At 68.7% G+C, this 22,677-nt stretch overlaps 5 protein-coding genes across 8 annotated transcripts; 4 read left to right on the top strand and 1 right to left on the bottom strand.

The window, feature by feature from the left end:
* Nucleotides 1–2,380: 2,380 nt before the first annotated feature.
* On the top strand, nucleotides 2,381–7,628 carry PRSS16 (serine protease 16). Its single transcript, XM_075134341.1, has 11 exons — nucleotides 2,381–2,500; nucleotides 3,368–3,467; nucleotides 3,953–4,076; nucleotides 4,158–4,281; nucleotides 4,359–4,436; nucleotides 4,526–4,573; nucleotides 4,674–4,943; nucleotides 5,737–5,809; nucleotides 5,882–6,061; nucleotides 7,291–7,424; nucleotides 7,506–7,628. Exons 1-11 carry the CDS (start codon nucleotides 2,381–2,383, stop codon nucleotides 7,626–7,628), a joined length of 1,374 nt encoding a protein of 457 aa, XP_074990442.1.
* Nucleotides 7,629–8,035: 407 nt separating this feature from the next.
* On the top strand, nucleotides 8,036–10,056 carry DMAC2 (distal membrane arm assembly component 2). 2 transcript variants are annotated; one of them, XM_075134388.1, is made up of 6 exons: nucleotides 8,036–8,092; nucleotides 8,655–8,818; nucleotides 9,157–9,237; nucleotides 9,320–9,453; nucleotides 9,540–9,702; nucleotides 9,799–10,056. In XM_075134388.1, exons 1-6 carry the CDS (start codon nucleotides 8,036–8,038, stop codon nucleotides 9,965–9,967), a joined length of 768 nt encoding a protein of 255 aa, XP_074990489.1. In that variant the 3' UTR covers nucleotides 9,968–10,056. The 2 variants fall into 2 exon arrangements, with proteins under 2 accessions (XP_074990489.1, XP_074990490.1); XM_075134389.1 differs by lacking the exon at nucleotides 9,157–9,237 and having other exon boundaries at nucleotides 8,054–8,092.
* A 988-nt stretch (nucleotides 10,057–11,044) lies between these two features.
* On the bottom strand, nucleotides 11,045–17,570 carry BCKDHA (branched chain keto acid dehydrogenase E1 subunit alpha). Its single transcript, XM_075134385.1, has 9 exons — nucleotides 17,460–17,570; nucleotides 16,366–16,524; nucleotides 15,037–15,123; nucleotides 14,837–14,945; nucleotides 14,580–14,741; nucleotides 14,296–14,502; nucleotides 14,077–14,218; nucleotides 13,818–13,989; nucleotides 11,045–11,255 (listed from the first exon to the last, which is right to left on the bottom strand). The coding sequence occupies exons 1-9, from the start codon at nucleotides 17,544–17,546 to the stop codon at nucleotides 11,085–11,087; spliced, it is 1,296 nt and encodes a 431-aa protein (XP_074990486.1). The 5' UTR covers nucleotides 17,547–17,570; the 3' UTR covers nucleotides 11,045–11,084.
* A 120-nt stretch (nucleotides 17,571–17,690) lies between these two features.
* EXOSC5 (exosome component 5) lies at nucleotides 17,691–19,235 on the top strand. Its single transcript, XM_075134390.1, has 6 exons — nucleotides 17,691–17,847; nucleotides 17,959–18,072; nucleotides 18,161–18,282; nucleotides 18,432–18,572; nucleotides 18,674–18,763; nucleotides 18,877–19,235. Exons 1-6 carry the CDS (start codon nucleotides 17,724–17,726, stop codon nucleotides 18,967–18,969), a joined length of 684 nt encoding a protein of 227 aa, XP_074990491.1. The 5' UTR covers nucleotides 17,691–17,723; the 3' UTR covers nucleotides 18,970–19,235.
* A 340-nt stretch (nucleotides 19,236–19,575) lies between these two features.
* On the top strand, nucleotides 19,576–22,613 carry B9D2 (B9 domain containing 2). Of its 3 annotated transcripts, XR_012670512.1 has the most exons (5): nucleotides 19,576–19,637; nucleotides 20,662–20,756; nucleotides 20,839–20,964; nucleotides 21,039–22,286; nucleotides 22,424–22,613. XR_012670512.1 is itself a non-coding variant. In XM_075134386.1 (4 exons), the coding sequence occupies exons 1-4, from the start codon at nucleotides 19,606–19,608 to the stop codon at nucleotides 21,353–21,355; spliced, it is 570 nt and encodes a 189-aa protein (XP_074990487.1). In that variant the 5' UTR covers nucleotides 19,576–19,605; the 3' UTR covers nucleotides 21,356–22,613. The 3 variants fall into 3 exon arrangements, 2 of the variants coding, with proteins under 2 accessions (XP_074990487.1, XP_074990488.1); XM_075134386.1 differs by having other exon boundaries at nucleotides 21,039–22,613; XM_075134387.1 differs by lacking the exon at nucleotides 19,576–19,637 and having other exon boundaries at nucleotides 20,519–20,756; nucleotides 21,039–22,613.
* Nucleotides 22,614–22,677: the final 64 nt, after the last annotated feature.

Below are 22,677 nucleotides of genomic sequence, written 5' to 3'. Positions count from 1 at the left end.
CCTTTAACCCCTAAATCCGCCCCGAAATGCCGCCGCAAATCCATTAGGCGCTAATCCGGTGATGCAAGCGGCCACGCGGGGCCCGGAGCGGGGCCCGGGGGGCTGCCAGGCCTGGGGGGCTGCGCCCGTGGGGGACCCAGGGGGACCCCGGCTTTGGGGTCTGTGCATTTCCTTTTGGGGGGCCCAAGGGGGGCTGCACTTGGGGTCTGCATATAGGGGCTGCGCATATGGGCTGGGGGGGGTTCCCTGCACATGGGGGTCCCTGGGGGTGCCCTGGGTTTGGCCAGGGGGGGTCCCTGCACATGGGGGTCCTTGGCGGGGTTCTGGGGGGGGGGTCCCTGCACACGGGGGTCCCTGGGGGTGCCCTGGGCTTGGCTGGGGGGGTCCCTGCACACGGGGGTCCCTGGGGGTGCCCTGGGCTTGGCTGGGGGGGTCCCTGCACATGGGGGTCCCTGGGGGTGCCCTGGGTTTGGCCGGGGGGGGCCCTGCACATGGGGGTCCCTGGGGGGGTCCCTGGGCTTGGCTGGGAGGGTCCCTGCACACGGGGGTCCCTGGGGGTGCCCTGGGCTTGGCTGGGGGGGTCCCTGCACATGGGGGTCCCTGGGGGTGCCCTGGGCTTGGCTGGGGGGGTCCCTGCACATGGAGGTCCCTGGGGGTGCCCTTGGGGGGGGGGTCTGTGTCCCTGGGGGTGCCTTGGGCTTGGCTGGGGGGGGTCCCTGCACACGGGGGTCCCTGGCGGGGTTCTGGGGGGGGTCCTTGCATATGGGGGTCCCTGAGGGTGTCTGTGTCCCTGGGGGTGTCCGTGTCCCTGGGGGTGTCCTGGCCTTGGCTGGGGGGGGTCCTGGGGGGGTCCCTGCCCATGGGGGGGGGGTCCCTGCACATGGGGGCGGGGGGGCTCCATGCACAGATGGGTCCGCGCACGGGGGGTGGGGGGCTGTGCAGGTGGGGGTCCTGCCCCCCCCCGGGGTTAACCCAGGCCCTGCCAGCAGGTCTGCGGCCGCCGGCCGGGCAGATGGAGCCTAATCCGGGCTGAGCCGGGCCGGGGGGGCCGGGGGGGCCGGCGAAGAGGGTTAAGCCCGGTTTAACGGCCCTAATGAAGGGGATAAGGAGGGCAGCGGTGCCAGGGTGGGGGCTGCGTGCGGCCCCCCCCGGGGGAAGGGGACAGGGACGTGTCGGGGCCGGGGCCGACGCCACGCGGCGTGGGGACGCGCTGGCCGGCGTGGCCCCTTGCACACGCAGATTGGGGGTGCAGGGCCCCTTGCACACGCGTGCAGGGGTGCAGGGTCCCTTGCACACGCAGATTGGGGGTGCAGGGCCCCTTGCACACGCATGCAGGGGTGCAGGGTCCCTTGCACACGCAGATTGGGGGTGCAGGGCCCCTTGCACACGCATGCAGGGGTGCAGGGTCCCTTGCACACGCAGATTGGGGGTGCAGGGCCCCTTGCACACGCATGCAGGGGTGCAGGGCTCATTGCACACGCATGCAGTGGTGCATGGCTCATTGCACACGTATGCAGTGGTGCAGGGCCCCTTGCACACGCGTGCAGGGGTGCAGGGCCCATTGCACACGCATGCAGGGGTGCAGGGTCCCTTGCACACGCATGCAGAGGTGCATGGCTCATTGCACACGTATGCAGCGGTGCAGGGCTCATTGCACACGCGTGCAGGGGTGCAGGGCCCATTGCACACGCGTGCAGGGGTGCAGGGTCCCTTGCACACGCGTGCAGGGGTGCAGGGCTCATTGCACACGTATGCAGCGGTGCAGGGCTCATTGCACACGCGTGCAGGGGTGCAGGGCCCATTGCACACGCGTGCAGGGGTGCAGGGCCCCCAGCATCCCCCCACCCCTCCCAGCCCAAGGGAAACCGAAACTTCCCCCCCCCCCCCCGGGACGGGCCCGTGGAGCCCATAAAAGCAGCGAGCGGAGCCCGGTGCGTCCCGGTGCTGCTCCCAGTGCGTCCCGGTGCTGCGTCCCGGTGCTGCGTCCCGGTGCTGCGTCCCGGTGCTGCTCCCAGTGCATCCCGGTGCTGCGTCCCGGTGCTGCGTCCCGGTGCTGCGTCCCGGTGCTGCGTCCCGGTGCTGCATCCCGGTGCATCCCGGTGCTGCTCCCGGTGCATCCCGGTGCCGGTGCCGGTGCCTGTCCCGTCCCGCTGCCCCGGCCCTGCCATGTCCCGGCTGCTGCTGCTGCTGCTCCTGGTGCAGCGGGAGGCGGGTGAGTGGGGGGGCCTGGGGGGGGGTTATGGGGGGCTGGGGGAGGCGGGGGTCCCAGCACAGCACCCAGCAGGGCTGTGGGACCCCAGCTGGGGCCTTGGGCACCCTGATTAGGGTGACAGGACCCCAATTAGCACCACAGGACCCCAATTAGCGCCCCAGGACCACGATGAGGGTGCTGGGACCCCAATCAGTGCCACAGAACCCCAATGAGGGCGCTGGGACCCCGATTAGCACCACGAGACCCCAGTTAGCACCCCACGACCCCGACGAGGGCGATGGGACCCCAGTTAGGGCCATGGCACCCCAATTAGCTCTCCAGGATCCTAATTAATACCCCCAGGACCCCAATTAGTACCCCAGGACCCCAATGAGGGCGCTGGGACCCCAGTTAGCGCCATGAGACCCCAGTTAGCACCATAGGACCCCAATTAAGGCCCTGGGACCCCGATGAGGGTGCTGGGACCCCAATGGGGTGTTGGGACCCCAATTAGGGCACTGGGACCCTAGTTAGCACCCCAGGACCCCAATTAACACCCCCAGGACCCCAATGAGGGCTGGGAACCCGATGAGGGTGCTGGGACCCCAATTAACGCCCCCCAGGACCCCAATTAACACACCCAGGACCCCAATTACCACCCCGGGACCCCGATTAACACCCCGAGGACCCCAATTACCACCCCGGGACCCCAATTAACGCCCCCAGGAGCCCAATTAGCACCATTATACCTCAATTAACGCCCCCAGGACCCCAGTTAGCACCCCGGGACCCCAATTAAGGCCCCCCAGGACCCCAATTAGCACCCCAGGACCCTAATGCGGGCGCTGGGACCCCAACGGGGTGCTGGGGTCCCCGGTCAGGGCCAGGTTGGGAGGGGCTGAGCCCTGATGAACTCGTGGCACGTGTGTGTGTCCCCCCCAGGCCGCAGGCAGGAGGGGCCGGGGGGCCCAGGGGGGCCGGGGGGGGGCGGGGGGGCCCCCCTGGAGGGGTCCCTGCTCCAGCCCCTCGACCACTTCGACCGCCTGGAGGGACGCAGCCTCAGGCAGGTAAAGGGGGGGGGGGACACGCGTGGCACATGCGTGGCACACGCATGACGTGTGCACAGGGGTGTGGGGCCCCCCCACCACGCACCCCCCGGCCCCCCCTTTCCCGCAGCGGTACTGGATCAACTGGGAATTCTGGCAGCGGCCGGAGGGTCCCGTCTTCCTGCTGCTTGGGGGGGAGAGCGGCTTGTCCCCGGGGGTGCTGAGCAGGGGTAGGTGGGATTGGGATTGGGATTGGGATTGGGATTGGGATTGGGATTGGGATTGGGATTGGGATTGGGATTGGGGTGGGATGGGATGGGGTGGGGTGGGGATTGGGATGGGGTGGGGTGGGGAGGGGATTGGGATTGGGGTGGGATGGGATGGGGTGGGGATTGGGATTGGGGTGGGATGGGATGGGGTGGGGATTGGGATTGGGATGGGGATTGGGATTGGGGTAGGATGGGATGGGGATTGGGGTGGGGATTGGGATTGGGGTGGGGATTGGGATTGGGGTGGGGATTGGGATTGGGGTGGGATGGGGATGGGATTGGGATGGGGTAGGGATGGGATTGGGACAGGATGGGATGGGGATTGGGGTGGGGATTGGGATGGGGATGGGGATTGGAATGGGATTGGGATAGGGATGGGGTGGGGTAGGGATGGGATGGGGTGGGGATGTGTCCGTGTCCGTGTCCGTGCCCGTGCCCGTGCCCAGGCCATGCGGTGGAGCTGGCGCGGGCGCACGGGGCGCTGCTGGCGGCGCTGGAGCATCGCTTCTACGGGGGCAGCGGGGGGCCGGGGGGGGACCCCGACCTGCGCTTCCTCTCCAGCCAGCAGGCGTGAGTGGGGTCAGGGGGCGGGGGGGGGGACACCCAGACATCGGGGTCCCCTCCCCACCCCCCCTTCCCCCCCGTCCCCAGCCTGGCCGACCTGGCCGCCTTCCGGCTCCACGTCACGAGCGCGTGGGGTCTCAGCCCCAACCACACCTGGGTCTGCTTCGGGGGGTCCTACGCCGGCGCCCTCGCTGCCTGGGCGCGCCTTAAGGTGGGCTGGGTGCCCTCCCCCCCCCCCCCCACCTCGGCGTGGGTGGTCACCCCACTAGGAGTAACCCCGTGCCTCAGTTTCCCCACCTGATATCTGCCGCCGTCGCCTCGTCCGCTCCCATCCGGGCTCAGGTTGACTTCGCCGGATACAACCGCGTGAGCCCCCCCCCCGAACCCCCCCTGAACCCCCCCGCACCCCCTGCACCCCCCCACCCCTTAACCCCTCAGCTCCCATCTCCCCGCAGGTCGTCTCGGCCGCCCTCTCCAGCCCCTCCGCGGGGGGGTCCCCAAAGGTGGGTCCAAAAGGGGTTGAAGTGGGGGGGGGGGACACACACCCCCACGATGTGGGGGTACACGGTGGGAACCCCCCTCCCCCCCGATCCATGCCGGCAGTGCCTGGGCGCGGTGGCGGCGGCCTTCGCGGCGTTGGACGGGCGGTTGCGTGGTCGCCGCGTGGCGGGGGTGGCGCGGGATTTTTCTTGTTGTCGCCCCCCCCGGGAAGCGGGGGACCGGGAGCTGCTGGCGGAGAACGTGGCCGCCGTCTTTGCCGGGGCGGTGCAATACAACGGCCGCCGGCCCGGCGATTCGGTGGCCGCTCTTTGCCGCGCCATGACCGACGGCCGCCGCGGCTCCCCGTACCGCCGGCTCGTGGCTGTCAACAAGGTTGGGGGGGGGTGGGGGGTGTGTGTGCACCCCTCGCACCCCCCCTGCACCCCATTGCACCCATTGCACCCTCTCATACCCCATTGCACCCCATTGCACCCTCCTGCACCCCATTGTACCCTCTCATACCCCATTGCACCCCATTGCACCCCTTACACCCCATTGCACCCCATTTCACCCCTTGTACCCTCCTGCATCCCATTGCACCCCATTTCACCCCCTTGTACCCTCCTGCACCCCACTGCACCCATTGCACCCTCTCATACCCCACTGCACCCCCTTGCACCCCACTGCACCCCCTTGCACCCCTTACACCCCATTGCACCCTCCTGCACCCCATTGCACCCCCTCATACCCCATTGCACCCCTTACACCCCCTTGCACCCTCCTGCACCCCATTGCACCCCATTTCACCCCCTTGTACCCTCCTGCACCCCATTGCACCCTCTCATACCCCACTGCACCCCCTTGCACCCCTTACACCCCATTGCACCCTCTTGCACCCTCCTGCACCCCATTGCACCCTCTCATACCCTATTGCACCCCCTTGCACCCCTTACACCCCCTTGCACCCCACTGCACCCCCTTGCACCCCTTACACCCCATTGCACCCCACTGCACCCCCTTGCACCCATTGCACCCCCTTACACCCCATTGCACCCCATTGCCCCCCTCACGCCCCGGGGGCCGGGGGGAGCCCTGAGCGCGGCCCCCCCCCCCCCCCCCCCCCCAGGCCTTCCTGCGGCGCGGGGGGCTGCCCTGCACCCCCAGTTCGCGGCGGGCGGCCGTGCAGGAGCTGCGTCGCCCCGCGGCCGGGGGCAGCCGCCGGCTCTGGCTCTTCCAGACCTGCACCGAGTTCGGCTTCTGTGAGTGCCGGGCCGGGCGGGGGGCAGGGCGGGGGGCGGGGTGGGGGCATCAGACGTCCCCCCCGTCCGCAGACCCCAGCTGCCGGGACGCCTCCTGCCCCTTCTCCCGCTTCCAGTCGCTGCGGGCGCAGCTCAGCCTCTGCGCCGACGTCTTCGGCATCGCCCCGGCCCGCGTCCGGGCCGCCGTCGCCTTCACCAACGCCTTCTACGGGGCCGCGCACCCCGGCACCCGCCGCGTCCTCTTCGTCAACGGTACGGGACGGCTCGGCTCGGCTGGGCTCGGCTCGGCTCGGCTGGGCTCGGCTGGGCTCGGCTCGGCACGGCACGGCTCGGCACGGCTCGGCTCGGCTCGGCTCGGCGGCTCGGCTCGGCTCGGCTCGGCTCGGCTGGGCTCGGCACGGCTCGGCACGGCTCGGCTCGGCTCGGCTCGGCGGCTCGGCTCGGCTCGGCTCGGCTCGGCACGGGGCACCGCGGCGTTGCATGGCGCAGGGTGGTGCATCGCGGCACAGCATGGCGCAGCGTGGCACAGCACGGCACAGCACGGTGCAGCGTGGCACAGCACGGCGCAGCGTGGCACGGCGCAGCATGGCATAGTGCAGCGTGGCACGGCGCGGCACAGCACGGTGCAGCGTGGCACAGTATGGCACAGTATGGCACAGCATGGCGCGGCACAGCACGGTGCAGCGTGGCACAGTATGGCACAGTATGGCACAGCATGGCGCGGCACAGCACGGTGCAGCGTGGCACAGTATGGCACAGCATGGCGCGGCACAGCACGGTGCAGCGTGGCACAGTATGGCACAGCATGGCACAGCATGGCACGGCGCAGCACGGTGCAGCGTGGCACAGTATGGCACAGCATGGCGCGGCGCAGCACGGTGCAGCGTGGCACGGTGTGGCACAGCACGGTGCAGCGTGGCACAGCATGGCGCGGCACAGCATGGCACAGCACGGCGCAGCGTGGCACGGCGCAGCATGGCATAGTGCAGCGTGGCACGGCGCGGCACAGCACGGTGCAGCGTGGCACAGTATGGCACAGTATGGCACAGCATGGCGCGGCACAGCACGGTGCAGCGTGGCACAGTATGGCACAGCATGGCGCGGCACAGCACGGTGCAGCGTGGCACGGTGTGGCACAGCATAGCGCATTGCGGCACAGCATGGCGCAGCATGGCACCCCCTTGCACCCATTGCACCCTCCTGCACCCCATTGCACCCCATTGCAGCCCTGCACAGCATGGCACAGCGTGGCACGGCGCAGCACAGGGTGCCACACGCGGGGTGCCACGTGCCGGGTGCCACACGCGGGGTGCCACACATGGGGTGCCACACGCGGGGTGCCACGTGCTGGCTGTCACACATGGGGTGTCACACGTGGGGTGCCACACGCGGGGTGCCACACGCGGGGTGCCATGTGCCGGGTGTCACACGCGGGGTGCCACACGCGGGGTCCGGCTGTCGGGGTGACGCGGTGCCCGCAGGCGCGCTGGACCCCTGGCACGTGCTGAGCGCGGGGGGCGGCCGTTCGGGGGTGCTGATCGCGGGGGCCTCCCACTGCGCCGACATGGCCCCCCCACGGCCCGGGGACCCCCCGGCACTGAGGGCCGCCCGCCAGGTGAGTGGAGGGGGGGACACGGGTGGGGGGGGACGGACACTTGGGGGGGTCAACCCAGCTCACCCCCCCCCGTGCCCGCAGCGCATCGCGGCCCGCCTGGCGGCATGGCTGGCCCCCCCGGCCCCCCTCAACCACACCGGGACGGGGGGTCCCCGGGGGGGGGACGGGACCCAGGGGTCCTCCGCCCCCCCCCCTGACCCCTAGGCCGCTCGGCCACACGGGGAGGGGGGGACGGGACGGGACCCAGGGGTCCTGCCCCCCCCCCCGACCCCCATGAGCCCCCTTGGGGGGTACCCAGGCATCCTGTGCCCCCCCCCGGCCCCCATGACCCACCTGGGGGGGACCCAGGGGTGCTGCCCCCCCCCCCCGGCCCCCATGACCCACCTGGGGGGGACCCAGGGGTGCTGCCCCCCCCCCGGCCCCCATGACCCACCTGGGGGGGACCCAGGGGTGCTGCCCCCCCCGACCCCCATGACCCCGCCTGGGAGGACCCAGGCGCCCGCCGAACCACCAGGGGGCGACACCGAACTGGCTGGGTGGGCGTGGCTACGAACTCAGAAGGGGCGTGGCTATGGAGCTAGCGGGCGGGGCCCGGGGTATTTCTGCCACGCATGCGCGGGGGGCGGACCCTGTCACGTGACGCGCCCAAGATGGCGGCGCTGAGGGCGGTAGGTGGTGCCTGCCGTCACCTTGGAGACGCCCTCTTTTAGGGGGGGGACGACACCCCCGAGGGCCCCCCCACAGTGAAAGGGGGTCGGGGGGGAACCCCAGGGGCCCCCGGGGTTCGGGGCGGGGGGCGGTTGTTGGGGGGGCCTGTGCCCCCTCCGCAGGACCCCCAAGGCCTGAAGGGGGGGGGACAGGCCTGGGCGGCTGGGCCCTCCGACCCAGCACAAATTGGGGGGGGTCCCTCCCCCTCCCCCCCAAAACCTTTCTCCCCCTGCGACCCCTCCCCAGCTGGGGTGGGGGCTCCCCCGGAGAGCGAGGCCTGGCGGGGGGCGGGCGCAGGAAGAAGGACGAGGCCCGGCCTGGCCGTGCCCCCCCCCCCCCCCGCCATTTTCGTGTGTGCCCCCCTTTGGGGAGCAGCTTTTTGCCCCCCCCGGGGGTCTCCACCCCCCCCACCCCGCTGCTATAATTAAATCCCGGTGTGTGCCCCCCCCGGCTGGCGGCTCCTGAGCCTGTTTGGGGGTACGGGTGGGGGGAAACTAAGGCGGCCCCGCTCCTGCCCCGCAGGTCCTGGGGTACCGGGGGGCCCCGGCCCCGCGCCCCCCGCCCGGGCAGAGCCGGGGGGCGGCGGGGGGGCTGCTGCAGCGCCTGGGCCGGTGGTTCTACGAGGTGGAGGCAGCGGCGGCCTGGGGAGAGCGGCTGCGGCGGCAGCGGCTGCGGAGACGGAACGCGTGCGTGGGGCTGGGTGGGGGCCCGCGGCTGTGGGGTGGGATGGGGGGGGGCTGGATCGGGCCCCCCACTTTTGGGGTGGGAGAAGGGGGGTTGGGGCAGGCTCCCTGCTTGTGGGGTGCAGGCAGAGGGGTGGGATTGGGGCCTCCCCCCTACTTGTGGGGTGTGGGTGGAGGGGCTGGGTCGGGTCCCCCACCTGTGGGGCAGGAGCAGAGGGACTGGATTGGGGTCCCCCCTAATTGTGGGGTGTGAGAGGAGGGGCTGGATCCGGCCCCCCACGTGTGGGGCACGGGCAGAGGGGCTGGGTCAGGCCCCCCCACTCTTGCCCCCCCCCCCCCAGGTACTGCGGCTTCCTCAGGGACACCTACGGGGACAATGTGGCGGCCGCCGTCTTCACCCTGTCCTGCGGCGGGGGGGTCAGGTGAGCCCCTGTCCCGCTTTGGGGGTGTCCCCCTGCCCCCTGGGAGGGGGAGGTGTCTTGCCCTAATGCCTCCCCCCCCCAGATTTGAGGGGCAGGAGTGCTGGATCCGGCCGGAGGGCCGCTGGCGCCCCGAGGTGCTGCGCCTCCGTGACGTCCCCGTGGTGGCCCTGGACCTCAGCGGCTCCCCCCTCACCTACAACGGTTTGGACAACCTGGGTGAGCTCCAGGACCCTCCCCAAACCCCTTAGGGACCCCTTTTGACCCCCCCGCTTCCTGTCACACATACCCCCCCCCCTCCCCAGTGCCGCTGACCCGGCTGCAGCACCTCGACCTGAGCGGGTGCCCCCACCTCGACGACTGGGCGCTGGGGCGGCTGCACGTTTTTGGGGACAGCCTGCGGGAACTGTCGGTGGCTCGGTGTCCCCTCGTCACCGAGAGGGGCCTGGCCACCCTCCACCACCTCCGGTGAGCGGGGGGGGGCGGACGGAGACAGGGGACAATGGGGACCCCCACGGTGCCAACTGCCCCCCACTATCTCTGTCCCCCCCCCACCCCTACCAGGGAGCTGCGGCGCTTGGACGTGGCAGGGGTGCGGGTGCCCAGCCCGGGGCTGGTCCGCATCCTGCTGGAGGAGATGCTGCCGGGCTGCCAGGTCCTGGGCATGGACCACGGGGACGGCGCGGGGACGGGGACGCCGCCACCGCCGGAGCAGGGAAAGCCCCCCGCCTGAGGCCAATGGGGTTTTGGGGTGCGGAGGGAGCCACGTTGCTCCCCCCCCCAGAGCATTAAATGCCTGGCGGCCGCGCGCTGCCTCCCCTCCCTCTGTGGATTTGGGTTTTTTTTGGCAGCGATTGATGGATTTCTCTATTTTTTGCCCCATTCAGAGTGGTCCTGGACCCCCCCCCCCCGGGATTCCCAGCTTGAAACCAGCTGCTCCTGCGAGCGTTTTGGGAGGACGACACCCCATAATGGCCCCGGTGGGAACCAGGGAAGTGCCGGCTAATCCCACCCCGGGGGGGGGGGTTTAGTACCCCCCGAGGGGGCTAATCCCCCCCCGAGGGGATTCACTGCTCCCTCAAGGAAGTGAATTCCCCCCTCTAAGGGTTTAATCCCTCCTCAAGGGCGGTTAATTCACTCCTCCAACCGCATTAATCCCCCCCCAAGGGCGTTAATTCCTCCTCTGAGGGGGCTATTTCCCCCTTCCGAGGGGGTTTATGCACCCCAAGGGGCTTAATCCCCCCCCCAAGGGATTTAATCCCTGTGCAAGGGGTTTAATCACTCCTCAAGGGGGTTAATCCCCCCCCAAAAGGGAGTTAATTCCCCTTCCAAGGGGGCTTATCCTCCTCACAGTTGGGTTAATTCCTCTCCCAAGAGGGTTAAATCCCCCCTCCAAGATTAATTACCCCCTCCAAGATTAATTACCCCCTCCAAGATTAATTACCCCCTCCAAGGGGGCTAATCCCCCCTCCAAGGGGGCTAATCCCCCCTCCAAGGGGATTGATTACCCCTTTAAAGAGTTTAATCCCTCCTTCGAGGAGAGTAATTGCCCCCTCAAGGAGTTTAATCCCCCCTAAAGGGGGGCTATTTCTCCCCTCCAAGGGGGCTAATCCACCCCAAAGGGCTTAATTCCCCCTCTACGGGGCTTAATCCCCCCTCACGGAAGCTAAACTCCCCCTCCAAGGCGCTTAATCCCCCCAAAAGGGGCTTAATCCCCCTCTCCGAGGGTGCCATCCCCCCCTCCGGGGTATTAATCCCCCTCGGGGGGGGTCTATCCCCTTCGGCGAGGCACCCACCGAGCAGCCGGGAGGGGCGCGCACCCGGGTTTATTCGCCTGTGGGTGCTGGGGGTCACTTTTCGAAGTGTTCGAGGGGGTAGTGCTCCCCGTAGTGCTGCAGGTGCCGCTCCAGAGCCGCCCGCTGCCGTCGCAGGTGGGGCGGCATCTCCCGGTAGACGTCGGAGAAAAGGAACTGCGGGTTCGGCTTCGGCTTCCGCTCCGCCTCCTCGAACGCCTCCATCACCTGCGGGGCAGCGCCGGCGCCTTTTCCTCCCCGAGATCCCGGGGATCCCCTTCCCCGAGATCCCGGGGATCCCTCTCCCCAAAATCCCATGGATCCCCTTCCCTGAGATCCCAGGGGTCCCTCTCCCCAAAATCCTGGGGATCCCCTTCCCTGAGATCCCGGGGATCCCTCTCCCCAAAATCCCGGGGATCCCCTTCCCTGAGATCCCAGGGGTCCCTCTCCCCAAAATCCTGGGGATCCCCTTCCCTGAGATCCCGGGGATCCCTCTCCCCAAAATCCCGGGGATCCCCTTCCCTGAGATCCCGGGGATCCCTGTTCCCAAAATCCCGGGGATTCCCTTCCCCAAGATCCCGGGGAACCCCTTTCCCCAAAATCCCAGGGATCCCTCCCCAAAATCCCGGGGATCCCCTTCCCTGAGATCCCGGGGACCCCTCTCCCCAAAATCCCAGGGATCCCCTTCCCTGAGATCCCGGGGATCCCTCTCCCCAAAATCCCGGGGATCCCCTTCCCCGAGATCCTGGGGATCCCTCTCCCCAAAATCCCAGGGATCCCCTTCCCTGAGATCCCGGGGATCCCTCTCCCCAAAATCCTGGGGATCCCCTTCCCTGAGATCCCGGGGATCCCTCTCCCCAAAATCCCGGGGATCCCCTTCCCCGAGATCCTGGGGATCCCTCTCCCCAAAATCCCAGGGATCCCCTTCCCTGAGATCCCGGGGATCCCTCTCCCCAAAATCCTGGGGATCCCCTTCCCCGAGATCCCAGGGATCCCTCTCCCCAAAATCCTGGGGATCCCCTTCCCTGAGATCCCGGGGATCCCTCTCCCCAAAATCCCGGGGATCCCCTTCCCTGAGATCCCGGGGATCCCTGTTCCCAAAATCCTGGGGATCCCCTTCCCTGAGATCCCGGGGATCCCTGTTCCCAAAATCCTGGGGATTCCCTTCCCCAAGATCCCGGGGAACCCCTTTCCCCAAAATCCCAGGGATCCCTCCCCAAAATCCCGGGGATCCCCTTCCCCAAGATCCTGGGGATCCCTCTCCCCAAAATCCCTCTCCCCAAAATCCCAGGGATCCCCTTCCTGAGATCCCGGGGATCCCTCTCCCCAAAATCCCAGGGATCCCTCTCCCCAAAATCCCTCTCCCCAAAATCCCGGGGATCCCCTTCCCTGAGATCCCGGGGATCCCTGTTCCCAAAATCCTGGGGATTCCCTTCCCCAAGATCCCGGGGAACCCCTTTCCCCAAAATCCCAGGGATCCCTCCCCAAAATCCCGGGGATCCCCTTCCCTGAGATCCCGGGGACCCCTCTCCCCAAAATCCCAGGGATCCCCTTCCCTGAGATCCCGGGGATCCCTCTCCCCAAAATCCCGGGGATCCCCTTCCCCGAGATCCTGGGGATCCCTCTCCCCAAAATCCCAGGGATCCCCTTCCCTGAGATCCCGGGGATCCCTCTCCCCAAAATCCTGGGGATCCCCTTCCCCGAGATCCCAGGGATCCCTCTCCCCAAAATCCTGGGGATCCCCTTCCCTGAGATCCCGGGGATCCCTCTCCCCAAAATCCCGGGGATCCCCTTCCCTGAGATCCCGGGGATCCCTGTTCCCAAAATCCTGGGGATCCCCTTCCCTGAGATCCCGGGGATCCCTGTTCCCAAAATCCTGGGGATTCCCTTCCCCAAGATCCCGGGGAACCCCTTTCCCCAAAATCCCAGGGATCCCTCCCCAAAATCCCGGGGATCCCCTTCCCCAAGATCCTGGGGATCCCTCTCCCCAAAATCCCTCTCCCCAAAATCCCAGGGATCCCCTTCCTGAGATCCCGGGGATCCCTCTCCCCAAAATCCCAGGGATCCCTCTCCCCAAAATCCTGGGGATTCCTCTCTCCAATATCCCAGGGATCCCCTTCCCTGAGATCCCAGGGATCCCCTTCCTGAAATCCCGGGGATCCCTCTCCCCAAAATCCTGGGGATTCCTCTCTCCAATATCCCAGGGATCCCCTTCCCTGAGATCCCGGGGATCCTTCTCCCCAAAATCCTGGGGATCCCCTTCCCCGAGATCCCAGGGATCCCTCTCCCCAAAACCCCAGGGATCCCCTTCCCTGAGATCCCAGGGATCCCCTTCTCCCAAAATCCCGGGGATCCCCTTCCCCGAGATCCCAGGGATCCCTCTCCCCAAAACCCCAGGGATCCCTGTTCCCAAAATCCTGGGGATTCCCTTCCCCAAGATCCCGGGGAACCCCTTTCCCCAAAATCCCAGGGATCCCTCCCCAAAATCCTGAGATCCCGGGGATCCCCTTCCCCGAGATCCTGGCGATCCCTCTCCCCAAAATCCCAGGGATCCCCTTCCCTGAGATCCCAGGGATCCCCTTCTCCCAAAATCCTGGGGATCCCCTTCCCCAAGATCCCGGGGAACCCCTTCCCTGAGATCCCAGGAATCCCTCCCCCAAATCCCGGGGATCCCTCTCCCCCAAATCCCTCTCCCCCAAAATCCCTCTCCCCCAAACCCCGGGGATCCCCTTCCCCGAGCTCCCGGCGATGCTCCCTCTCCCCGCGATCCCGGGGGGATCACCCCGTTACCATCTTGCGGGAGCTCTTGCGCCAGCCCTTCTCCTCCTCCTCGTCCCACCAGCCCCGGCCCAGCATGTAGTGCCGGAGGCGGGAGATGGGGTGGTCCTGCTTGTCCCAGTAGTTCACCTCGTCCACCGAGCGGTACGCCGAGCTGTCGTCGCTGGTGCTGTGGTGCCCGATGCTGCCGCGGAGGGGGGAAAAAACCACCAAAACCCGTAAAAAGGTGGGTTTTTGGGGTGCCCCCACCTCGCTCCCCTCCCCGCCGTACCGGTAGGTCATGGCTTCGATGAGAAAAGGCTGGTTCTCCGCCACGGCGCGGCGCCGCGCTTCTTTGGTGGCGTTATAAACGGCGAAGACGTCGTTGCCGTCCACCCGGATGGAAAGCAGCCCGTAGCCGGGACCGCGCGCCGCTGCGGGGAGCGGCGACAACTTGGGGTGCAGCCCCTGAACCCCCCCCCCCAAAACCTCACATCCACCCCCCCCTTACCGATGCCGTCGCCGCGGTACTGCTCGGAGGTGGGGGTGGAGATGGCGTAGCCGTTGTTGCGGCAGAAGAAAACGATGGGGCACTCGAGGGTGGCGGCGAAGTTGAAGCCGGCGTGGGCGTCCCCCTCGCTGGCCGCCCCTTCCCCGAAATAGCAGATCACCGCCCGGTTGGCGTCGGCGCGCTTGATGGCGTAGGCGGCCCCCACGGCTGCGGGGAGAGGTGGGGGGGGGGGGGTTAGGGGAGGGGGTGCGGGGAATTTGGGGGGGGGGAAGGGGACGGGGCACCTTGTGGGATCTGGGTGGCCAGCGGGGACGAGATGGTGACAAAATGGCGATCGCGGCAGCCGTAGTGGACGGGCATCTGCCGGCCCTTGCCGGTGTCGCTGGTGTTGCCGTAACATTGCGCCATGAAGAGGTCCAGGGGGTAGCCCCGGTACATCAGCACGCCTGGAAAAAGAAGGGGGGGGACAGGACAGCCAAAATTGGGGACCCTTCCCTGAGCCTGGTGTCCCCCCCCAAAATTGGGGAGCGCTCCCCCTTACCCGCCTCCCGGTACTGCCCGAAGACCAGGTCGGTGTCATCCAGCGCGGCCGCGCTGCCCACGTGCGTCCCCTCCTCCCCGTAGTTGGTCATGTAAAAGGAGATACGACCCTGGGAGGACGGGGGGGGGCACAGCGTTTTTGGGGTGTCCCCCAGTTTTGGGGTGTCGTGCGCGTCGCCGTCCCCCTTTATCCCTCCCTACCTGGCGCTGGGACTCGTACAGGATGCGGTCCATGGTGTTGAGGAGCGTCATGGTCCTGTAGAGCTTCAGCACCACCTCCTTGGGCAGCTGCCGGGGGGAGCAGGGGGGTTTTGGGGTGCCCCCACCCCTCCCTCCCCCCCCCACCCCTCCCCAAACACGTGGTGTCACGCGGTTTGCTCCCGTGTCCGTGGGGTGTCGCTTGTGTGGGGCGAACCGCGTTGGGGGTGTCGTGGGATTTGGGGTCCCACGTACACGGGACAGCACGGGTTTGGGGTGTCGTACGTGTGGATGTCGTGTTTGGGGTACGGCGGACACGCTTGTTGCATGTTTGGGGTGTCATAAGCCTGGCTCTGGCGTGTTTGGGGTGTCACGTGCCCAGGTATTACATGTTTGGGGTGCCACATGCTTGGATGTTGCATGTTTGGGGTGTCACAAGCCTGGATGTTGCATGTTTGGGGTGTCACGTGTCCAGACATTACATGTTTCGGGTGCCAAATGCCATGTTTGGGGTGTCACATACCTGGGTATTGCATGTTCGGGGTGCCACGCGCCCAGACATTACGTGTTCAGGGTGTCATGCGCCCAGACATCGCATGTTCGGGGTGCCACGTGCCCAGACATCGCATGTTCAGGGTGTCACACACCCAGACATCGCATGTTTGGGGTGTCACGCGCCCAGACATTGCATCTTCGGGGTGCCATGCACCCAGACATTGCATGTTCGGGGTGTCACGTGCCCAGACATTGCATGTTTGGGGTGCCACGCACCCAGACATTGCATGTTCGGGGTGTCACGTGCCCAGACATTGCATGTTTGGGGTGCCACGCACCCAGACATTGCATGTTCGGGGTGTCACGTGCCCAGACATTGCATGTTCGGGGTGCCACGCACCCAGACATTACATGTTTGGGGTGTCACGCACCCAGACATTACATGTTCGGGGTGTCACGTGCCCTGACATCGCATGTTCGGGGTGTCACGCACCCAGACATTACATGTTCGGGGTGTCACGCGCCCTGACATCACATGTTTGGGGTGTCACGCACCCAGACATTACATGTTCGGGGTGTCACGTGCCCAGACATTGCATGTTCGGGGTGTCACACACCCAGACATTGCATGTTCGGGGTGTCACGCACCCAGACATTACATGTTCGGGGTGTCATGCGCCCAGACATCGCATGTTTGGGGTGTCACGCACCCAGACATCGCATGTTCGGGGTGCCACGCGCCCAGACATTGCATCTCCGGGGTGCCGTGTCCGGGTGCCACCCGCGTGGGCGCCTCACGCCCCGTCCCCTCCGGCGTCCCCCCGGCGCGGGGCTGACCTGGGGGTCCTCGGCGGGGCTGACGACGTGGCCCTGCCGGTCCATCACCCGGTAGACGGGGATGCCCGAGATGACGTTGGGCTGGATGAACTCCAGCCGGTCGGCGAATTCGGCCGAGGCGCCGGGGAACTGCGGCTTCTCCTCCGGCGAGGGGAATTCCTGCCACCGCGGGGGACAGGGACAGCGGGATGTCCCCCGTCTGTCCCCCCCCCGGCCCTGTCCCGCTCCCAAAAACCCCCCAAAAGGGGCCCCAGGCGCCTCCCTCCTGTCCCACCCCCTGCAGGGCCAATGACCGGGGAGGGCGTGGGACGTGGGGACGGCGTGGGGGGACACGGGGAAGGGGGGACATGGGGACGGGGTGGGGGGACATGGGGACGCGGGGACGGCATGGGGGGACATGGGGCGGGGGGGGACGTGGGGATGTGGGGACATGGGGATGAGGTGGGGGGACACGGGGATGTGGGGACATGGGGACATGGGGTGGGGGGACACGGGGAAGGGGGGACAAAGGAATGGGGTGCGGGGACACGGGGACGTGGGGACACAGGGACAGCGTGAGGGGCCACGGGGACGTGGGGACATGGGGATGGGGTGCGGGGACACGGGGACGTGGGGACGGCATGGGGGACACGGGGAAGGAGGGGGACACGGGGATGGGGGACACGGGGATGGGGTGGGGGGGACACGGGGACGTGGGGACAAAGGAATGGGGTGGGGGGACACGGGGACCTGGGGACACAGGGACGGCGTGGGGGGACATGGGGATGGGGTGTGGGAACACGGGGACACAGGGACGGCGTGGGAGGACGTGGGGACGCGGGGACACAGGGATGGGGTGGGGGGACGTGGGGACACGGGGACGTGGGGACAGGATGTGGGGACAGGGGGACGGGGCACGGGGATGGGGGAACACGGGGATGGGGGAACGCGGGGAGGGGGGGACGCGGGGAGGGGGGGACGCGGGCACGGGACGTGGGGACACTGAGACACGGGAACGGGACGTGGGGACACGGGGACGTGGGGACACGGGGACCCGGGGACGGGCCCCGGGGCGGTGACACGGCGGGGACAGGCCGCCCCCCGGCCCCACTCACGGCGGTGCTGAGGCGCCGGGCCGGGCCGGAGCCCGGGGTCCGCAGGAGCCGCCACCGGAGCGCCCGCAGGGCCGCCATCGCCGCCATCTTGTGAGGGGCGGAGCCCCGGGGCGGGGCTTCGGCGTGAGGGGCGTGGTCAACCGGCAGGGCGGGGTTCAGTTAAAGGGCGTGGCCACGCGCTGAGGGGCGGTGCTGCGCACGAAGGGGCGCGGCTAGAAGCGGCGTGGGGCGTGGCCACGCGCCCCGGAAGCGGAAGTGGCGGCCATGGCGGCGGCGGGGGAGGAGGAGAAGAAGATGGCGGCGGCGGGTGGCGGGTGCTGCCTGCGGCCCTTCTCCTGCGAGCAGGGGCTGCTCTCGCGGCCCGACGGCTCGGCCGCCTTCCTGCAGGGTGCGCCGGGCCGCGGGGCTCCCGCCTCCCCCCCTAACCCGGTCTCCCTCCCAGCCCTCCCCGTGTTCCCGGTTCTCCCGTGGGTGACCGCGCTCTCCCCTCCGTCCCCAGGTGACACCTCGGTATTGGCCGGGATCTACGGCCCCGCGGAGGTGAAGGGCAGCAAGGAGCTCCCGGACCGGGCGGCGCTGGAGGTGCTGCTGCGCCCCAAGGTGGGGCTGCCAGGTGGGTGTCCCCCGTCCCGGGGGGGGTCCCCGGGGTCTCACCGGCCCCGGCTGAGCTCCCCCGCCCCCCGCCCCGGTCCCTTCCACAGGCGTGATCGAGCGCAGCCGGGAGCAGCTCCTCCGTCGGACCTGCGAGGCCGTGGTTTTGGGGGTGCTGCACCCCCGCACCGCCATCACCCTCGTCCTGCAAGTGCTCAGCGACGCCGGCTCCGTATCCTCGGGGGAGGGGGGGCAGCTCCGAACGGTGCCCGTGTTTTTGGGGGGAAGAGGGCGGCGTCCATGTTTTAGGGGGGGTTTGGAGCTGTGTTTATTTTGGGGGGGCCCTCCCCCCTTGTCCTTGACGGCCCCCCCCACCCCAAGCTTCTCTCCTGCTGCCTGAACGCTGCCTGCATGGGGCTGCTGGACGCGGGGCTGCCCCTCTCCTCCCTCTTCTGCGGCGTCACCTGCGCCCTCGACCCCAACGGCGTCATCGTCCTCGACCCCACGACGCGGCAGGAGCAGGTGAGCCCCCAAACCCCGTGGGCCCCCCCCCCGAGCCCTCCTGACCCCTCCGATCCCTCCTGACCCCCCCGATCCCTCCTCACCCCCCCCGATCTTCGCAGGAAGCGCGCGCCGTCCTCACCTTCGCCATCGACAGCGCCGAGAGGAAGGTGCTGACGGCCACCACCAAAGGCAGCTGCTCCGTGGAGGAGGTGAGGGGCTTCAGGGACCCCCGGGGGGTGGGGCGATTTGGGGGTGCAGGACCCCCTCAAGCATGGGGGGCTCTCCCACCCACCACGGGGTCCCCGCTTCCCGCCCCCTTCAGATGCAGCAGTGCCTCGCGGCGGCCCAGCGTGCCGCCGACACCGTCTTCCAGTTCTACCGCGACTCCGTCCGGCGGAGATACTCCAAATCCTGACGCCGGGGACCCCGCCGGGGCAGCCGGACTGTCCCCTGCTGTCCCCCACGCCCCCCACCTGGCCTGCGCCCCCCCCCAGCAGTAAAGGACCCCCCCCCTCCCCTCCGCTGTGCCTCTGAGTCCATCCAGCGCCGCACAGGGCCCCCCAACCGGCTCCTGCACCCCCGAGGGGGGACACACAGGGACACGCGTGGGGACACATGGCCTGGCACCCCTCCACGGGGACACCCAAGATGGCGGCCGCAGTGTACCGCAGGGCTCACTGGTACACTCAAGATGGCGGCGCAACACAACGGCATAGCAGGGCTGCCGCCACACTGTGACCTTCCCAAGATGGCGGCCTCCACTTGTAGTGTACCCCTACACGCACTGGTACACCCAAGATGGCGGCTCCGGCAGCGGCATATCGGGTGCCGCGGCACGGTGACCTTCCCAAGATGGCGGCACCGGGAGGGGCGTGGTTCGATCCCCCTCCTGGGCGGGGCTTGCGGTGCCGCGGCCAATGGGACGCTGGCGTTGGGACGGACCACACGTTGCCGCGGCAACGGGCTCCGGAAGTACCGGGAGGGGGAGACTGCGCGGGGCTCCGCGCGCATGCGCGGGGCGGGGCGCGGGTGGCGGTTTGTGCCACTGCGCATGCGCGGGCTGCAGCGCCGAGCAGCGGGGGGGTGCGTGTAAACGGGGGTGCCGTGGGGGGGTATGGGGGTGCCGTGGGGGGTGCGGTTGGGGGAATGGGGGCGCAATAGCGGGGTGCAGTGGGGGGATGGAGAAATGGGGGTGCAATGGGGATACGGGGGTGCAATGAGGGTCTAATGGGGAGATGGGGGGATATGGGGGTGCAATGGGGGATTGGGGTACCATAACGGGGTGCAATGGGGGACAGAGAAATGGGGGTGCAATGGGGGATATGGGGGTGCAATGGGGGATTGGGGTGCCCTAACGGGGTGCAATGGGGGACAGAGAAATGGGGGTGCAATGGGGGATATGGGGGTGCAATGGGGGATTGGGGTGCCCTAACGGGGTGCAATGGGGGATATCGGGGTGCAATAACGGGGTGCAATGGGGGAATGCAGTGGGGGGTATGGGGGTGCAATGGGGGATTGGGGTGCAATGGGGGGTGCAATGGGGGGAAGGGGGTGCAATGGGGGGCTGTAACGGGGGGACAGAGAAATGGGGGTGCAATGGGGGGATTGGGGTGCAGTGGGGGATATGGGGGTGCAATGAGGGGCTGCAGTGGGGGGATATGGGGGGTGCAATGGGGGTATATGGGGTGCAATGAGGGGGTGCAGTAGGGGATATGGGGGTGCAATGGAGGGATATGGGGGTGCAATGAGGGGGTGCAGTGGGGGGATATGGGGGTGCAATGAGGGGGTGCAGTGGGGGGATATGGGGGGTGCAGTGGGGGGATATGGGGGTGCAATGAGGGGGTGCAGTGGGGGGATATGGGGGGTGCAGTGGGGGGATATGGGGGTGCAATGGAGGGATATGGAGGTGCAGTGGGGGGATATGGGGGTGCAGCGAGGGGAAAGAGAGCTGCAGTGGGGGTGATAAGGGGTGCAACGAGGGGGTACCACGGGGTGCCATGGCGGGGAAGATGGGGGAGCAATGGGGGTGGTCCTGGGCCCCTGCTAAGAGGCCGGGGTGCCACCGTCCCCCCCCCCCCCGCGCCCCCGTGTCCCCCCGTCCCCGCAGCCCCGGCATGGCGGAGCTGCACCTCATCGGGCAAATCGTGGGGGCCAGCGGCTTCCCCCAGCGCCGCCTCTTCTGCAAGTGGGGGCTGCACGCCGGTGAGTGGGGGTGTCCTCAGGATTTCGGGGTGCCACCGGGGGGGGTGGCCGTGACCTCTCTGCCTGTCCCCAACCTTCGCAGGCGGCGCCTGGAAACTGCTCTCGGGGTTGGGGGCCGGGCAGACGCAGGTGGACGACCCCCAAGCGGACGACGTGGCTTATTGGTGCCACCCCCTCGACGTCCACTTTGCCACCAAGGGGCTGCAAGGTACCGTGTCCCCCTCCCCCACTCGTGTCCCCCCCCACACCCGTGTCCCTGACACCCCCCCACGTCCCCTCCAGGTTGGCCCAAGCTGCACCTGCAGGTCTGGCACCAGGACGGGCTGGGGCGCAGCGAGGTGCTGGGCTACGGTTTCTGCCACGTGCCGGCCACCCCCGGGTGCCACGCGTTGACCTGCGTCACCTGGCGCCCGCGGGGGACCTGGCGGGAACGTTTAAAGCAACGTTTGGTGGGGGGGGGACCCCAACTCCGCGCTCCCGAAACGGTGGCAGCCGGCGGCGCCGATCGATTCCGCCTCCGTACCGAGGCGGCCGGCGCCGTCCACCTGCAGCTGGGCGTCCTCCTGCGGCACTTCGGGCGCTACGGCGTCGAGTGTTAGCGGGGACGGGGTGCTGGGGTCCCCCCAGGACAGGACGCCGGGGTCCCCCCGGGGTGGGACATCGGGGTCCCCCCAGGACAGAACAGCAGGGTCCCCCAAGGACGGGACATCGGGGTCCCCCAGAGACGGGACGCCAGGGTCCCCCAGGGATGGGACACTTGGGGTCCCCCTAGGACAGGACACCGGGGTCCCCCCGGGGTGGGACATCAGGGTCCCCCCAGGACAGGACACCGGGGTCCCCCAGGGATGGGACACTTGGGGTCCCCCAAGGACAGAACACCAGGGTCCCCCCGGGGTGGGACATCGGGGTCCCCCCAGGACAGAACAGCAGGGTCCCCCAGAGACGGGATGCCGGGGTCCCCCAGGGATGGGACACTTGGGGTCCCCCTAGGACAGGACACCGGGGTCTCCCCGGGGTGGGACATTGGGGTCCCCCCTGGACAGAACACCAGGGTCCCCCAGGGGTGGGACATCGGGGTCCCCCAGGGATGGGACACTTGGGGTCCCCCTAGGACAGGACACCGGGGTCCCCCCGGGGTGGGACATTGGGGTCCCCCCAGGACAGAACACCAGGGTCCCCCAGGGACGGGACACTTGGGGTCCCCCAGGGATGGGACATCGGGGTCCCCCAGGGATGGGACGCTTGGGGTCCCTCACGACAGGACACTGGGGTCCCCCCCAGAATGGGACACCAGGGTCCCTTGGGGATGGGATGCTGGGATCCCCCGGGGACAGGACACTTGGGGTCCCCCCAGGATGGGACATCAGGGTCCCCTGGGAACAGGATGCCGGAATCTCCCGGAGATGGGGTCCCCTGGGGATGGGACATTTGGGGTCCCCCCAGGACAGGACACCGGGGTCCCCTGGGGATGGGACACCGGGGTCCCCCGGGGATGGGACACTTGGGGTCCCCCCAGGACAGAACACCAGGGTCCCCCCGGGATGGGGTCCCCTGGGGATGGGACATTTGGGGTCCCCCTAGGACAGGACACTGGGGTCCCCCGGGGATGGGACACCGGGGTCCCCCGGGGATGGGACACTTGGGGTCCCCCCAGGACAGAACACCAGGGTCCCCCCGGGATGGGGTCCCCTGGGGATGGGACACTGGGGTCCCTCTGACGATGTCCCAGGCGCCCAGGACCCCCCCAGCCCCGTCACCGCGCCTGGGGCAGCGTTGGGGGATGGAGGGGGGGGCAGGTTTTCCCGTGGGGTCCCCCCCGTGTGTCCCCGCACCCCCATAAAGCTCTTCTTGCACCGTGCCTGGCTTCCCTGTGATTTTGGGGGGGGGGGGATGCCTGGGTCCCCCTTGGCAGCGAGGGGGG

Source organism: Calonectris borealis, chromosome 32 (assembly GCF_964195595.1).
Source record: "Calonectris borealis chromosome 32, bCalBor7.hap1.2, whole genome shotgun sequence".
Taxonomy (NCBI): domain Eukaryota; kingdom Metazoa; phylum Chordata; class Aves; order Procellariiformes; family Procellariidae; genus Calonectris; species Calonectris borealis.
The sequence above is the reverse complement of the archived record's forward strand: the minus strand, read 5'-3'. Positions and strand labels throughout refer to the sequence as shown.

What these genes read in the sequence shown, in the direction of transcription:
- PRSS16 (XM_075134341.1), top strand. Translation starts at nt 2,381, where the DNA reads ATGAGGGTGCTGGGACCCCAATCAGTGCCACAGAACCCCAATGAGGGC. An exon ending in CTGCACCGAGTTCGGCTTCT is followed by an intron (nt 5,810 to 5,881) that starts GTGAGTGCCGGG and finishes CCCCGTCCGCAG; the next exon opens with ACCCCAGCTGCCGGGACGCC. An exon ending in CCGCGTCCTCTTCGTCAACG is followed by an intron (nt 6,062 to 7,290) that starts GTACGGGACGGC and finishes CGGTGCCCGCAG; the next exon opens with GCGCGCTGGACCCCTGGCAC.
- DMAC2 (XM_075134388.1), top strand. Translation starts at nt 8,036, where the DNA reads ATGCGCGGGGGGCGGACCCTGTCACGTGACGCGCCCAAGATGGCGGCG. An exon ending in TCCTGCGGCGGGGGGGTCAG is followed by an intron (nt 9,238 to 9,319) that starts GTGAGCCCCTGT and finishes TCCCCCCCCCAG; the next exon opens with ATTTGAGGGGCAGGAGTGCT. An exon ending in CAACGGTTTGGACAACCTGG is followed by an intron (nt 9,454 to 9,539) that starts GTGAGCTCCAGG and finishes CCCCCTCCCCAG; the next exon opens with TGCCGCTGACCCGGCTGCAG.
- BCKDHA (XM_075134385.1), bottom strand. Translation starts at nt 17,546, where the DNA reads ATGGCGGCGATGGCGGCCCTGCGGGCGCTCCGGTGGCGGCTCCTGCGG. An exon ending in TGTACGAGTCCCAGCGCCAG is followed by an intron (nt 14,946 to 15,036) that starts GTAGGGAGGGAT and finishes CCGTCCTCCCAG; the next exon opens with GGTCGTATCTCCTTTTACAT. An exon ending in CGGGCAGTACCGGGAGGCGG is followed by an intron (nt 14,742 to 14,836) that starts GTAAGGGGGAGC and finishes TTCTTTTTCCAG; the next exon opens with GCGTGCTGATGTACCGGGGC.
- EXOSC5 (XM_075134390.1), top strand. Translation starts at nt 17,724, where the DNA reads ATGGCGGCGGCGGGGGAGGAGGAGAAGAAGATGGCGGCGGCGGGTGGC. An exon ending in CCACGACGCGGCAGGAGCAG is followed by an intron (nt 18,573 to 18,673) that starts GTGAGCCCCCAA and finishes CGATCTTCGCAG; the next exon opens with GAAGCGCGCGCCGTCCTCAC. An exon ending in GCAGCTGCTCCGTGGAGGAG is followed by an intron (nt 18,764 to 18,876) that starts GTGAGGGGCTTC and finishes CGCCCCCTTCAG; the next exon opens with ATGCAGCAGTGCCTCGCGGC.
- B9D2 (XM_075134387.1), top strand. Translation starts at nt 20,552, where the DNA reads ATGGCGGGGAAGATGGGGGAGCAATGGGGGTGGTCCTGGGCCCCTGCT. An exon ending in CAAGTGGGGGCTGCACGCCG is followed by an intron (nt 20,757 to 20,838) that starts GTGAGTGGGGGT and finishes CAACCTTCGCAG; the next exon opens with GCGGCGCCTGGAAACTGCTC. An exon ending in TGCCACCAAGGGGCTGCAAG is followed by an intron (nt 20,965 to 21,038) that starts GTACCGTGTCCC and finishes CGTCCCCTCCAG; the next exon opens with GTTGGCCCAAGCTGCACCTG.